Source organism: Acomys russatus, chromosome 32 (assembly GCF_903995435.1).
Source record: "Acomys russatus chromosome 32, mAcoRus1.1, whole genome shotgun sequence".
In the NCBI taxonomy this organism is placed as follows: Eukaryota; Metazoa; Chordata; class Mammalia; order Rodentia; family Muridae; genus Acomys; species Acomys russatus.
In genome coordinates this window covers 7,176,907-7,192,991 of record NC_067168.1, presented here as the reverse complement: position 1 = coordinate 7,192,991, position 16,085 = coordinate 7,176,907, and the positions used below count along the sequence as shown (strand labels likewise).

Below are 16,085 nucleotides of genomic sequence, written 5' to 3'. Positions count from 1 at the left end.
AAACATCAATGCACATAAAATAAAAATAAATAAATAATTTAAAAAAAAAAAAAAAAAACATGTCATACATCGGGTAAGAGCAGCTAAATTAACAAGGCTAATGTTGGTAGGTATATAAACATCTGCAGAGACACTGCTGGCCGTTCAGCAAGGGGGAGAGTCTAGCAGGATCCTAGTCCTGGTCCCACAACTGTTTCCCACAGGACTCCCTCATTATGCTGCTTCGAGCAAGCAATGCTTCACACATCTCACCTGACATCATATCCACCATCTTCTGGTATTTAGATAAAAAATTAAGCCGATATTACTCATCTGTATATCATAAACTATAGAGTAATGTAAATATCGTATGCTCAACGACCAACATACCTAAGTTAGGTGACATTGATTTTTAGCTTATTTCAATTACGGAGATGTGAATTTGCCACCTTGACATCTCTGAGCACTGGCCGGTGGTATTACGCACATCTCTACAGCGTTGACAACAAATCTCTGGAACTTCGGCACGCAGAACAGAAACTGTACCATCAAAACAACTCCACCTCTTCCTACTCCCTCACCCCCTTCCTCCTCTTCCTGCTCCCTCACCCCCTTCCTCCTCTTCCTGCTCCACCACCCGCTTCCATCTCCTCATCGCACCCCCCCCCCCCCCCCCGGCATCACCACTCTACTTTGTATTTCACTGGTTTTCTATATCCTGACTACTGCATTTACATGAAACCGCACAGCAGTTGTCCTTTTGTGGCTGGTTTCATTCAGCTGTGACATCAAGGTTCATATGAGCCGTGGCATGAGACTGGATAACCCTCCTCTCTAGGATGAGGACCTCTTTACCTTTTCAAGGCACAAATTGATGTGTGAATATTTCAACTCATTTCAGAAAGATCAGACAAGTGAGCTTAACATTTCACCAGGTGTGAGCCCTCTGCTTGAGCCTACAGAGGAGCACCCCAAGACTGAGACAGGGCAGGCACCCTGACCCATCACCTGGTCATGCTCATTTCAAATAGTTCAAGCCATGTGTGGTGGTACATGTACATGTCTGTGATCCCAGCACTCTGGAAACAGAGGCAGACATAATGAAACCCTGTCTTAAAAATAAGTAAATAAGGCCAGGCATGGTGGTGGATGCCTTTAATCCCAGCACTCAGGAGGCAGAGGCAGGTGGATCTCTGTGAGTTCAAGGCCAGCCTGGTCTACAAAGTGAATTTACGACAGCCAGGGATACTCATTGAAACCCTGTCTCGGGGGGGGGGGGGGGGGGAAGTAAGTAAATAAGCTACCAGTGGTGGCACACACCTTTAATCCCAGCACTTGAGAGGCAGAGTCAGGCAGATTCCTGTGAGTTTGAGGACAGCCTGGTCTACAGAACAAGTTCCAGAACAGGCAGGGCTACACAGAGAAACTGTGTCTCAAATAAATAAATAACAAAAGTGCCAACAAGTTAGATATCTTAAATATCTCAAAAACTGGGTTGCTCCCTTGTGAATGTCTTAGTAATAAAACTATAATTCTAAGATGTCATAAAAACCACATTCCGTATGCTTGCCAAGGATCCTCACCATAAACCATGTCTAAATCAGGAATATCTGTGTTGTATAGAAGGGAGCGTTGAGGCAAAGGGAGGGGAGGAAACCAACCCTAAAGACCTTTGAAAAGGCCATATAGAAAGCTACTACATATAGAAAACTACTACTTTAGATGCTCCCTAAAATATATACCTATAATCATATAAAAGAACTTAAAATCAAGCTGCCCTATAATGGGGGGCGGGGAGTTGTGGGAATGCCTCTCCCAGACTCCAGAAACTAGCAAAGAAAAAGCTCAGCACCAGGTATGGGTTTCTTTTCAAGTTATTCTGTGGGGTCCCATAACTCCCCTAAACATTACAGGATATTGTTACTGTTTCTGATTGCCCTCCAGGACTTGATAATAAGACCCTATTGCAAAGGACACCGCATATTTTAATTATAGGACGTGGGAAAATCAAGCTGGTACCAATCTGGAACCTTATTCCCGACTGAGTTATCTGGAAGGTTCTATACATACTACTAAGGTAGGAAAATAATAAAGTCTTACTCGTTGTGACCTTGTGTCTACAATAGTCAGTTGCCTAGCAAAATATGTCCACTTGTGCAATAGTTGCACAAGTTGGTTAACCAAACACATTTTGCTTGGATTTAAGGCCCACTTCACAAGACAGAACTCATGCCAGGAACTGTTAACTAGGTGACAGGCCCTAGAGGAGAACCTAATGCTATCCTTCTGCTAAGTAGACATAAAATTAAACTGCCCCCTAAATGCCCTCACCTACAAGGCTCAGGTATCAACCCGAAAGAGAGAGTAGAAAGAATGGAAGAGGCAGAGGTAAAGGCCGGGACGGCCACGGCACACGTGAACTCACAGTGGCTATAGATGTACAAGAAACACAAGCCAGGCAAAATCCCATCACACATGAGGGAAGAACGCATAAGGTCCTACCTCCAGCTGGGGACCTGTTGACAACTGACGCCAGCTGGGGATGGCAATCAGTAGTCCTGAGTGCTGGAAGAAAGCAGGCCGAGCAAGCTATGGAGGGAGCGAGGCAGTAAGCAGCACTCCGTTCCGCTGCGGCCTTTGCATCCATTCCTGCCTACAGGTTCCTGCTTTGCTGGAGTTCCTGCCCTGATAGACTATGGTGTGGAAATGGAAGCTACATAAACCATTTCCTCTGCAAAGTGCTTATGATCATGGTGTTTTATCACAGCACTAACTATGGGGGGGGGGGGGGGAAGGTGGCCCCAGAGACGCTGAGGCAGAGAGCAGCAGAGGGCACCTGCACTGCTCCTGCCCTGTTAGGTCACAAGCATGCTCCTGAGAGAAACAAATACAAGAAGCGAGTAGGAACTCTGAGAAGAAAGGCCTAAGGAACAGGGGTCAATGTGACTTTACAGTCACTGTGTCTTATAACAAGAACAAAGCAGGTTTGTCCAATCACTCATTTTAATCATTATTCTGAAACATAAAAATGTGCCAAGTGAATAGCTTTGTCATCAGTGCTCGGTCTTGAAAGTCAGTGCGCATGGCCAGGCGTGGTGGTGCACACCTGTAATCCCAGCACTCACGGAGGCAGAGGCAGGCAGATCTCTGTGAGTTCATGGCCAGCCTGATCTACAAAGTGAGTCCAGGACAGTCAAGGCTACACAGAGAAACCCTGTCTCAAAAAACAAAACAAAAAAGCCAGTGCATGCAACTAATAAGCAAATATTTAATCAGTTTTAGAATAAAGTACCAAAATGCTTAAACCTTCAAACATCCTATGATAGAAGAAGATAATAGCTATAATGAAGATTAATCTATTGGAAAATATAACCAATTAACAATGAGTCACTTAAATTGCCTAGATGTTCATAACAATTTATTTCTTTCCATAAAACGACTTAGGAGAAAATTTTACCATATGAACAATCTAACTCATTTTTATCTTCACACAAAAATATATTTATACTCACATTCACTTGAACCTGAATGGACCAGTCACCAAGTATTGGATCCGAGGATAATTGAAATGTTTTGGAAAGGACCCCGAGGTCACCTTGCTGAGAAAGCCACTGTTGAATCAAATTAGCCTTCGGATCCTAAGACAAAAAACCAAACCATGTGTGTTAACTGTGGAAGGACACGCCCAAGTGCAAGTGTATCCTGCTTAGGAATGGTGCCTGGCCTTCCCAGACACATCCAGAATTTTCCTCCCAAAATATGACACTAAGATAGTGTAATGGTTAACCTCCATTGTTAACTGGATTAGAGTTTAGTATCACCCAGGAGAAACCCCTGGGTAGATCTGTGAAGGTGTTTCCAGGGAGGGTTAACTGACGAGAGAAGGCCCACCTTAAAAGGGGGCTAGCAAGCCCGGCCAAATAAAAAGGGGAAGGAGACAGGAAACCTGAAGACGGGCAGAGTTCATTGCCCTCTGCTTCCTGAACATGGATGTAGTGTGACCAGCTGCCTCCCGCTCCTGCCTCCACAGTGACATCTGCTCTTACCATCACCACTTGCCCTGATGGACTGTACCCTCAAACAAGGAGCCAAAGCCAAGCCTTTCCTAAGGTGCTTCCAAAAGGTATTTTGTCCTGGCCATGAGAAAAGTGAAAAGACGGAGAGTTTTTGCAAAATGACAGGTCTATCCCAGTAAAGAAGACAAATCAAAATGTCTTCCTCTCTTATCCCCTCTCGTGAGACCCTGCTGATTCCGATCCACCTTTTAATTCCTGATACCAGGACTTTCTCTACAGAGGACACACAGCAAGCATGCCAAAAGTCTCCGTCAATGGCTTGAAGAACCCCCCCCCACGATAATTTAAACTAGTGCACACATAGGTAAATCAAAATAGAGGGTCCTCAAGAAACTAAGCTAGAATTCCCGCATGATCTGACGATGCCACGCCTCAGCACACATTTGAAAAAACTGAAGTCAACACACTTGTACCTCATGTTTATAGAGTACTAGACCAAAAAGCCAAGCTATGGAACCAGCCTAAATGGCCACCAACAGAGAAATGGGTAAAGAAAATGTAGTATATATGCACAATAAACAATGATGCTCTGTCATGTAAACACTTGCAAGAAAAGGGATGCAACTGAAGACAATATGTTAAATGAAATAAGCCTGACTCACTAAAGCAAATACCTCATTCTCTCTCATACATGGAATCTACATTTCAATATAGAGGATGTGCGTGTGTGTGTGTGTGTGTGTGTGTGCGTGTGCGTGTGTGTGTGTGCGTGTGTGTGTGTGTGTGTGTGTGTGTCCACATGAGCACAAAAGAGAGAGAGAGAGAAAAAAGTAGAAATGGTACTATGTGGGAGGAGAAAGAAATCTAAAGGACAGACAAATGAGAGGGAAAAGAATGAATAACAACTTTGGCCATTGTATGCAGATTCATGTCACATGCATATAACATGAAAGCTTCTTTAGGGGAGGGAAGAGGGAAAAGGAGGGTGATGGGGGTAAATATTAATAAGATACATAATAGACACATATGAAGTGTCATAAAAGACATGACTTTATGTTTACTAAAAATGAGGAAGGAAGGAAGGAAGGAAGAAAGGAAGGAAGGAGAGAAAGTTAACTCTCACTGGTGAGATAGAAATTCTCATTGATTAAATGCCCACTGTGCTAGGTACTCTAGCTTATGTCTAATCAATATAATTCTGCCTCAGTGAATAAGCCAGACTCAGAAAGACAAATATCACATTTTCTCTCATACATGGAGTCTACATTCCAATATAAAGGGAATGTGTGTGTGCATGTATGTGTGTATGCATGACTTTGTGTTTACCAAAAATGAGGAAGGAAGGAAAGGTGGATCATTGTATTGTGCATGTATGTGTGTATCTCCTTTTAGACTAAGAAAGCAACAAGTCTCAAATATTTTAGGTTGGTATAGATCACTGTATATTGATAGAAACTTAAGGTTATAATTGCGGCAATATACTGTACATGTGAGTCAACTCTTGTTTAAGGTATCATGCATATGAAATTCATTTAAAAATGTAAAGTTCCAGTCCTTGAAAGCTACTGTTGCAAACTGTTTCTGATCATTTAAAAATTTGAGTTAGCAGTCAGTAATCAAACTTGTAGTCTTGTTAGGTACTAGTTTAGTCAGTCACAGAAATAAGCCTTATTTAGCCTCCTGTGTATGTTTTCAAGGTTAAGCAGAAAGTAAATAGCTAGAAACAAGCAACATTTGTCCATTTAGAAACATTGAGAGAGACAGGTGCACAATATGACATTGAAGATGTTTAAATAATAGGCTTTTCTGACAGAGAGCCATGTCAGCTTCTGACAGCACCCCAACCTACTTCAAGGAAGAGGATGAGCACTGAGGAATCTCCACATGGAGTTTGCTTCAAACATAGCAAAGCTAGCCACTGGGCAAAGAACTGTCCTCACCTGGACTGCTGACAGGATGCTGTCCAAACTGTGGATAAGCAGGACACTGGGAAGTAGACTGCCTACCTTTGCCAAGGCAAGGTAGGCTAGTCATTCAAAATTCCTGCTTCACAGAACAGTGTGTCAGATATTCTGGGCCTGTTCACCAAAGGTTGATTGTCACACCAACACAGAGGAGCCTTGGGGGACTGTCTGGGTATTCATCAGTCTCTGCCATTTCTGTAACTTTGGAAGCTGCTTGCTTTATCCTTCTCCCATCTCTGATGGGTTGAAGACTAGATAGTTATAGTCTTACAGTTTTCCTTGTTATCAGTTACAAAAAGAAAACTTATAAAAGAGGTGTAAGTTTAGAAAGACATAAAAGCTTAAGTTGTGAAGGGTCTAAAACAGTGTTTTAGGGTGTAAGATGTTTTAAAGGTGATAAATACAAATTATGATAAAGCGATTTCGGTACAGAATTTTGGACTCACCAAGATAGGATAGATAGTGGAGCACTTTCTTCAAGATTGCCAAATACAAATAGACAGACATTGTAAGTATAATCCTTACCTGATAGGTCTCATAATTGTTCTTATTGTGTAAAGTTTATTGACGTTAGAGAAAAAAAAATTATTGGACTAAAAGGAGAGAATGTAGTGAGAATTTTCGTTTCTTTAAAAGCTCAGCTATGTTACGTGAATATGTTTTTGTTTCAGTCCCAGGTGTGGAATAGGGGGCTGCTTCCGATTGGCCACAGCAGCTGACTGTGATTTATCTCATGCTCCAGGAGGGGCGTGATCTTTCCAGCTGAGGATAGCTTACGTTTGGAATTCTGGGGACTCTTCAAAGCATGTACAATGCTAGAGTCCCAGAGGAGCACTGTTGGCTGCTGCTGCTGCTGCTGCTGGTGGTAATGGGTGGTGGTGGTGGTGGTGGTCATGGTGATGGTGGTGGTGGTGGTGGTGGTGGTGGTCATGGTGGTGGTGGTGGTGGTGGTAGTGGTGGTGGTGGTGGTAGTGGTGGTGGTGGTCATGGTGATGGTGGTGGTGGTGGTGGTCATGGTGATGGTGCTGGTGGTGGTGGTGGTCATGGTGGTGGTGGTCATGGTGATGGTGGTGGTCATGGTGGTGGTGGTGGTCATGGTGATGGTGGTGGTGGTGGTCATGGTGGTGGTGGTGGTCATGATGGTGGTGGTAGTGGTGGTGGTGGTGGTCATGCTGGTGGTGGTGGTGGTCATGCTGGTGGTGGTGGTGGTGGTGGTGGTGGTGGTCATGGTGATGGTAGTGGTGGTGGTAGTGGTCATGGTGGTGGTAGTGGTAGTGGTGGTGGTGGTGGTGGTCATGATGGTGGTGGTAGTGGTGGTGGTGGTGGTGGTGGTCATGCTGGTGGTGGTGTGGTGGTCATGCTGGTGGTGGTGGTGGTGGTGGTGGTGGTGGTGGTGGTGGTGGTCATGGTGGTGGTAGTGGTGGTGGTAGTGGTCATGGTGGTGGTGGTGATCCCAGATGCTGGTTCCTGATATTGATTTTTGCTATTGCTGTATTTTTGGATTGCTGGTATTCTAACAACAACAAAGACTGGACTTAGGCCCCAAGGAACAGCAGAAAGTAGTAGTCTAAAGTGATCTATGCCCCCTTTCTCCTCTGTCCTTCTTTCTCTCCTTCCTAGTATTGGGTGGTTAGAAAGGATTGTGGCGAAGAAGGGTAAAAGAACCCAATAAAGTAGCCAAAAAGCCCAGTTACAAGTGGCGCCCAGACATGCACCGAGGCGGAATGGGAAACTCGGCTTCTAATGCCACAGAGGGGACAGCAGCATTTGAAGGAAAGGACACTCTGTTTCAGGACATCAGCAAACAGTTTATTGCAGCTGCCACCACTGGTTCTTCCCCCACTTTGCTCTCAGAGGGGATTTTCTATTTTTTCTTCTTCCTATATTCTGTCTCAAAAAAAAAAAAAAAAAAAAAAAAAAAAAAAAAAAAAAGGCTGGAAAAATACCAACAACCAGCAATCCAGCAATCCAACAATAGTAAAAGCCACGGCAGCAGGGCCCAGCAGCAGGGGGAGCAGCAGCCACCAGCGCGCCTCTGGGGCTTTGTACACTTTGTACACACTTTGAAGAGTCCCCAGAAGTCCAAATGTAAACTATCCTCAGCTGGCCAAATCACGCCCCTCCTGGAGCATGAGATAAATCATAGTCAGCTGCTGTGGCCAGTCGGAAGCAGCCCCCTATTCCACACCTGGGACTGAAACAAAAACATATTCACATAACTTAGCTGAGTTTCCTAAGAAACCAAAATTCTCACTGCAGGAGGCAGGTCAAGCATGGGCAGGTCACCGTCTCCTGGGCAAACCCCTGGGTCAGGCATTGTAAGCAGGAGTTGGCTCTACTGCGCCTGCCACAGCATGATGCATGGGAGAGCTGTGGAGCGAAAGGGCCAGGGAAGAAGTACAAATAGCTATAAATATATCCTGTCTGGTGGTTAAGGAAGTAAAAACAATGATATGCTGGGTTTCTTCTATCAGATGGACAGAGATTTAAGAAGTACAAATACAGTATTCTCAGTCCTGCCTAAGGGAAAAGAGACATGACACCTCAGCTGGTGAGGTACAAAGCTGAGGGTTTAGTTTTCTCCTAGATGTTGTCATGGCCCTGCAAGAAAAAGGAGGCTAAACTGATACTTCCGCTTTAAGTCACTCTTCTTGGAGTTGGAGGGGCCACAATGCCAGAGCACAGTCACAGGATATACCTTCCAAGCCATGAATAGCTGTGTTCACACACATTCAGCTGCACTCAGACAGGATATATCTTCCAAGCCAGAAATAGCAACATTCACACAAGGTTATTCGCCTGCACCTAGAGCAAAATTTTAAAGAAGAATGTCCCTGGCAGAAGCCAGCAGCCACCACAGTGTCGAGGCCACTTACTTGCACACTGTAATGCTATACTGCTGGTAGGAGAGAACTCGGGGCAAGATTGGACATGCTTTCTCCACTGTTAAAGGGCCTCAGAAGCCCCCATCCTCCTTGAGGTCAGTTATTGAGACAGGAAAGATGGGGAGATAATAGTCAATGACCCCCCCCCACACACACACACAAAAACAATGGATACCCTCAATATGCTGCCATGATAAATACCTGGCCCTAAAGATGATGCCTTCGAGTATCAGCATCTTAGTCCCAACCATTCTTGGCAAGTTGGCTTGCAGGCCATCTTAGTTGTCCTTCCCTCCCCCTCCCCTGCGCCCACCCCTCACCTCCCCACCACCCCACCATCCCCCACCCCCGCACCCACCCCTCACCTCCCCGCCACCCCCCACTCCCCCCACCCACTCCCATCAGCCAACCCATCCATCTCCACTCTTTGCAGCTGGAGAACAGCAAAGCCAACATCCACAGCCGCCTGGGCTCCGCACTGAGGAGTGTGGCTAGACTTGAGTCCATGTCCTAAACCTACAAGCTCAGTATCAAAGAAGGCTTTTGGTCACCGCTGCTCACTGTTACTAAGCACTGAACTTCAAGGCAAATGTCCTCCCAGAGGCAGGAGCAAGCACTACATGTTAGCAGGCCTGTTGGGTCCCTTAGTATCAGACCTAACAGAAGAAAGTATCTCGGCATCCTTTCTCGAAAGCCAAATATGTAAATGTAAAATCCAGGTCATGTAACATCCAACAAGATCTCAAATGTGCCCAGTCCTTTAACCCAGCACGTGCATTTAACCTCGCCCCTTAATGCTCATCCCTTCCCTTCCTAAGCTCAGTGTGCTCCGGGACTATTGTTCCCAGCAGCGCGTTTCGCTTTGTATGTGGTGACCCCTCCGTTTTTATTTGTTCGTTCTTCTATTTCATTCAGGTCTCTGCTCACACAGCTCTTCTCAGTCGACTCTATAAAAAGCATCAACCATAAACTCACTCTCCCTACCCCACCTCTGGTTCTCTGGCCCTCCCTTCCACGCGTTGTCACACACATACAAATAGACATGTGAAAATCTACCCCCTCGTGTGTATGTCTGTCCATTCGCCATTTGTCTTCTTGCTGCTCGTTGAGAGCTAAATTCAACATGAACAGGGGATTGATCTGTCCTGTTCAGTGCCTTACATCAGTGCCTGGAATACAAAAGTTTAGCTCATGAATGGCTAGGGCACAGTGAAGAAGCCAGCACTAGACATGGACAGACAGACTCCATAGCCTGAGTTTGTAATCCAGATTCTACTACCTGGATCACCCTGGCAAAAGAAAAGCCTATCTGAAGTAAAAAATTTTTTTCTGGTTCTTTTTTTTTTAATTTAATTAATTTATTCAGATTACAAATCAATTGTTATCCCATCACTTGTATCCTCCCATTCCTCCCTCGCTCCCACTTTCACCCTATGCCCCTCCCCTAGATCTATGACTGAGGGGGACCTCCTCCTCCACTATATGGTCATAGATATCAAGTCTCATTTTGGTATTCTGCTTATTCTTTCTTTGAGTGCCATCAGGCCTCCCCACCAAGAGGAGGTGGTCAAATATGGGGCACCAGAGTTCATGTCAGAGTTAGTCTCCACTCTCCACATAACTGTGGAGAATGTCCTGTCCATTGGCTAGATCAGAGTAGGGGTTCGATGTTTACTACTTATATTGTCCTTGGTTAGTGCAATAGTTTGAGCAGACCCCCTATGGCCTGATCTACCCATCAAGTTGTTCTTCCAGGTTTCTAGGAGTCCTAGTTCTTCTATAGAAATAGAAGCAATCATTGATAGTCTCCCAACCAAAAAAAAAAGCCCAGGGCCAGATGGTTTCAGTGTAGAATTGTACCAAACCTTCAAAGAAGAGCTAATCCAGATACTCTTCAAGCTACTCCAAAAAATAGAAATAGATGGAACATTACCAAATTCATTCTATGAGGCCACAGTCACATTGATACCTAAACCCCACAAAGACCCAATAAAAAAAGAGAATTTCAGACCAATTTATCTTATGAATATTGACACGAAAATACTCAATAAAATACTCGCAAAACGATTACAAGAACATATCAAAGACATCATTCACCATGACCAGGTAGGCTTCATTCCAGGCATGCAGGGATGGCTTAACGTACAGAAATCCATCCATGTAATCCACCACATAGACAAACTGAGGTAAAACTCTAAGAAATGACCGTCACAGTAACATGAGCAGAGCCCTCAAGACAGCTTTAGGAGGAAGGCTTGAAGCCCCGCCATCATGCTGGCCTGCCCACTCACCTTAATGAAAATGTTCACTTCGGTGGTTGTGTAAGGCTTGAAATCTGAGAAGAGGGTGAGCACACGAAACTTCACTTGCTGCTTTGGCTTGTAGAATGTCTTGTCTGTCTGAATGAGGACAGATATCCTCTTGGTCTCAAATAATAAGCGTGTGCTGTTGGAGAATAAAATCCCATCCTGAGTGCTTCCGGTTACGTGCAGTTTGTAATTGTGGTCTGCACTGTTGAGAGGTAGCTGAGCAGGGAAAGATCGGACATATCAAAGTCTCACCATTTTACCTTTAAAGCATGTTTTAGTCACAAACTAGGATTAACAAAAGTGAACACATAGTATTGTCAAATAGGACTGTGGTGATGGGAGAAAAGTATCCTTCTTAGCACCTGAGTGGAATAATTTGTTATCTCTCTTTCACAATCCTGTACTCTGTTCTTCGATTAGATGAGAGAGTTTCTGGAGTGAGGGACACACGCCCCACAGCTATCTCGCTCGGCAGCAGGCACATCGCCTTGCCATCTCCTTTTCTAAGTGCTCGTTGGATCTCACTCACAGCTGTTGAGGCTGGATACCTAAACCACCAATAAGCTTTCCCAAGCTTTCTCTGCCTGAGGCAATCAGCCCACAAAATGCCAACATCTGTTTCCGTTCTGTACTCTCCCGAGCTCTATTCTGTGATGCTTTCTCTTCCTGCAGCCTGTTTGTCTCTTGTCTTGCTGGTGACGCTGCCATTTTTAATACTATTAATAACAGCAGAAATTCCTACCTTGGTAGGAACAGAGCAGAGCCATATTGAGCAGTTCACACGTTCTACATCATCTGACCTCAAGATAACCACTCACCCCAACTCCACACCCACCCTCAACTGGATTCTCCTGGTAAAAACCATTTCACAAAGAAACTAAATTTAGAGAGTTAGAGATGGCACTGCAGACCACCAGCTCACATCAAAACCAGGCATATCCTGCACCACTCCAGTAGCAGCTTCATGTGGCGATTTTAAATATGTCCAGAAAGTCTCTGATCTACCTCTCTCCGAAAAATAGAGTCTGTATGGGGTCATCAAAAGAAGACTCAGAAATACTGGGAAAACTAGTTGAGAACAGGAAGGGGTCAGCAGGGGTAGGAGGGGAGCAAGAGAAGGTCAGAAAGGGTGAATAATCAAACTATAGTAAATACATGTATGAGAATATCATAGTGAAAGCTAGTATGTATAACTATAAAATGTTCATTTAAAAATTAAAAGTCAGTGCTGGGCGTGGTGGAGCACGCCTTTAATCCCAGCACTCAGGAGGCAGAGGCAGGCGGATCACTGTAAATTCAAGGCCAGCCTGGTCTACAAAGGGAGTACAGGAGAGCTAAGGCTAACCCAGAGAGATCCTGTCTCAGAAAAAAATTTAAAGGTCTACTGGATGTGGTGGTGCATGCTGGCCTCAAACTCAGATATCTGCCTCCTGAGTGCTAGGATTAAAGATGTACGCCACCACACCCAGCTTGCAATGTATTTCTGAAACCAATTATTGACATTTAGTTAGTTAGTTAGTTAGTTAGTTAGTTAGTTAGTTAGTTAGTTAGGGCAATTAATTTAATTAGATACTTACTGCTGGAAGGGTAAGAGTCTTGAAAAAACCTTTAAAAAAAAAAGAAAGAAGAAAAAAAGAGACATTTGTCAAGACTTAGAAAACTCTTAACACTTTTAAATATGGATAGAACCATAAACTTACTTGGCCAAACTAAAACAGCTTTATTAATGCCCAAAATAACCAAGAAGTTGTAACCTATGCTTATGGAAAAGATCAAGGTTTAAAGATTATCAGCCACTGATCAAATCCCAAGCAGCTCTGCCTCTGACCCCATTCCTATCACTGTCCCTGATGCTCAGGCCACTGTTAGGGTTACAGGGCTTAAAGGATGCTTCAGAGGGCAGGACAAATCTGAGGATTGAAGCTTGGGAAGGGGGGTTGCGGGGGTGTTATGATTGTTCTGTTTTACTCAGCAGCAATTGTGGCACAGGGACTTAGCCCAGGCTTTCACACCACCCAGCACGTGCTCTGCCCTGAGCTCTGGCCCCAGTGAGGCTCACTGCTCATGTTCTCCTACACTCATGATGAAGGAAAGCACTAGTCATGCCAGGGGGGCAGCTAGGACTCATAAATGACTCATGAGGATCAGGGTGGTACAGACTGTTTTCATGTACAGTTTCTAAAAATAGGACCCATGGTTTAACACATGTCAATTTCTCATCAGACCCATTTATTTCAAGGAAAAATAGTTCCAAGTTAAAATTGCCAAAACACTTACCCCAAGTGCCCCTTCAGAATTGATAATAGACCCTTGGTCCCTTCATTGACAAACTGTTTATTAAAGGAACCACAGTGTCACTCTCAATAGGAAGTTGTGTGTGTTTACCTTGTGAGAGCAGGGAGATATAAGGACATGGCCCAGCACAGGGCAGGAATTAACAACAGGTTCTGAAATCACACGGAGTTCTCTCATGAATTTTCTCTTTTCCTGCCCTGTCCTTGGACCTGATTCTCCCACTCAGTATTTTCATCTATAAGATTAAAGTATTAATCGTTGTTCCAAACTAATCCAGGGGAGGCTGTTCGTTGCCTGCAATTTACAGAATGGCTCAGGGTGCAGAGGAAGTGCTCGACATTCATCAGAGTACAGGAAGGCTTAGAGAGGTGTCCATCAGGATGCCAACTTGTCTCTATAGCAGCACTCCTCAAGTGTTTAGGAAGAAACATGCCATCAACAGACCATATGCCATAGGCATATTTTCTACCTTTAGCAATTATGAAACAATCCTGTGTATTCCCAGCAGTGTATACGTCTACTTCAAACACCACTCCCTCCAGTGACCTCAAGGGAATATAGGTTTGCAGGAACTACCACTGGTCCAGCATAGATCAGCTTATCTAATGATTGTAAATACTCCTGCAAAGAGCAGTGGTGGCGCACGCCTTTAATCCCAGCACTTGGAAGGCAGAGGCAGGAGGAGCTCTGTGAGTTCGAGGCCAGCCTGGTCTATAGAGCCAGGACAACCAAGACTACACAGAGAACCCCTGTCTTGAAAAAAAAAAAAAAAAAAAAAAAAGAGCAGGAGTCTGACATAATAGGACGTTGACCAAAATGTGGAGAAAGTGAAGAGAAACAGTTGATTAGACACGGGGAGACTGAGGATGGGGTGCATTTTGGACGGGTGCCTCAAGAGAATAACATAGACCTCCAGTGATGTGCAACAGGAGGAATCAATCAGGAGAGGAAAGAGAAGCAGGGAAGAAAATGCACAGCAGGGCAGGGCACCGAGACTCTACCAAAGCCGAGAGCTGGCTGAGCTGAGCCCACAGCTCAGTTGTGAGGGCAACTGTGAGATAGCTCTAATTTAACTATTGTCTTTTGATGTTTCTTATTATCTTATTTAACATGAAATTTTAAATAAATTTATGATCTACAGTATGTTTTGACACATGTATAACCTGTGGGACGGCTTACTCAAGTTGCATTGCCTCACAGATACACATGTTTGCTGTTAGAACAACTAACTACCTTTTACTCTCCTGACAATTTTTAAGTATATAAAAATGACACAATGTACACTGAAACTTAATCCTCTTCTCTAACTAGAATTTGTTGTCCTTTGACCAATATCTCCCTGAAGACCCTAGTTTGCTTTCCATTTCTTTAATTTCAGGATTTTAAAACCATGTGTAATGAAATCACTCCATGTCCCCAGATTCACCCACGTTGTTGCAAAGGGCAGGGTTCCTGTTCTCAGTGTGAAACAGTATTGCACTGTGAAAACAGGCCTTAGCTTTCTTTACCAGTTTATCTGTTAACTGACACTTAGGTTGTTACCACCACTTAGCTGCTAGGAGCTATGTCACAACACAGGTGAACGCTGATGTCACAGGAACAATCATGTTTACTAAGCTTTCATTTTTCATAGGATGCTGACATTCTAGACTGAGTCTAAGTGAAACTGAAAGGCTGTATCAGCAACCGTGCTTGGGAAAAGCCTTTTAAAGATATATAAATACACTGACAGGCATACTCTAAGCACACTTAGGAATGAGGAAGTAGTCCCCCTGGGCAAGAATTTAGGAACAAATTAGTATTAAAAAAAAAAAAAAAAACAAAACTTCACAAAGGAGTCAGTTAACCACGAATGTGGCTAGAGAGAGACTATGAAAAAAGAACATAAAGGGGCAAAAAGTTAAAACATAAGAGATAATCACAATAAAGTCGGCGAATCTGAGAGAAAGTAAAAGGAGTCCACATGGGAAGGGATGGTGGGAGGAAAGGGAGGAGAAAATGATAGAATATATATATATATATATATATATATATATTATAGATAGAGAGAGAGAGAGAGAGAGAGAGAGAGAGAGAGAGAGAGAGTGTTTAAAGCTTCTCACATCGTGTTTCTCAGCTAGTATAGGAAATGTGACAAGAAAAGTCTCTTTCAAAAATATGTGTTAGCAACTGCTTGCCTAGCATCCTGGGGCCCTGAGTTCCATCCCCACCACCAAAAAAAGAGGGCTTTTCCCCCCTTTTCTTCTTCTTCTTCTTCTTCTTCTTCTTCTTCTTCTTCTTCTTTTTCTTCTTCTTCTTTCTTCTTTTTTTTTTTTTTTTCTTCTTCTCTTCTTTTCGTGTTTTCTGTTGGTTGGCTTTTTTTTTTTTAATAGAGTCTCACTATGCAACCCTCCTTAGCCTGAAACTCATTAGATTTCTCTGTACACACATACTTAGAGCTTTCCTCCAACTTGAGGCAGTCTTCTTGCCTCTGTTGTCCCAAGCTCTGAGATTATAAGCAAAAGCCGCCATATCTGATGATTTTTTTTTCTCTATTGAAGAAAGGCTTTGAAAGGCCCTACAAAATACTGTGGTACAATATTTTTAAAGATTTTTTAAAAATTACTTGTTTTGTGTGTGTATCACTGCACATGAGTA

The 16,085-nt window shown here is 43.8% G+C and overlaps 1 protein-coding gene across 1 annotated transcript in view; it reads right to left on the bottom strand.

Moving 5' to 3' along the window:
* Cd109 (CD109 molecule) overlaps positions 1-16,085 on the bottom strand; it is a 112,204-nt gene that overhangs the window by 71,907 nt on the left and 24,212 nt on the right. Inside the window, exons 3-5 of the mRNA XM_051140837.1 lie at positions 12,731-12,759; positions 11,136-11,369; positions 3,492-3,617 (exon numbers count right to left, since the gene is read on the bottom strand). Of these exons, the coding sequence (XP_050996794.1) occupies positions 3,492-3,617; positions 11,136-11,369; positions 12,731-12,759 (389 nt within the window). The remainder of the gene's footprint in view (positions 1-3,491; positions 3,618-11,135; positions 11,370-12,730; positions 12,760-16,085) is intronic.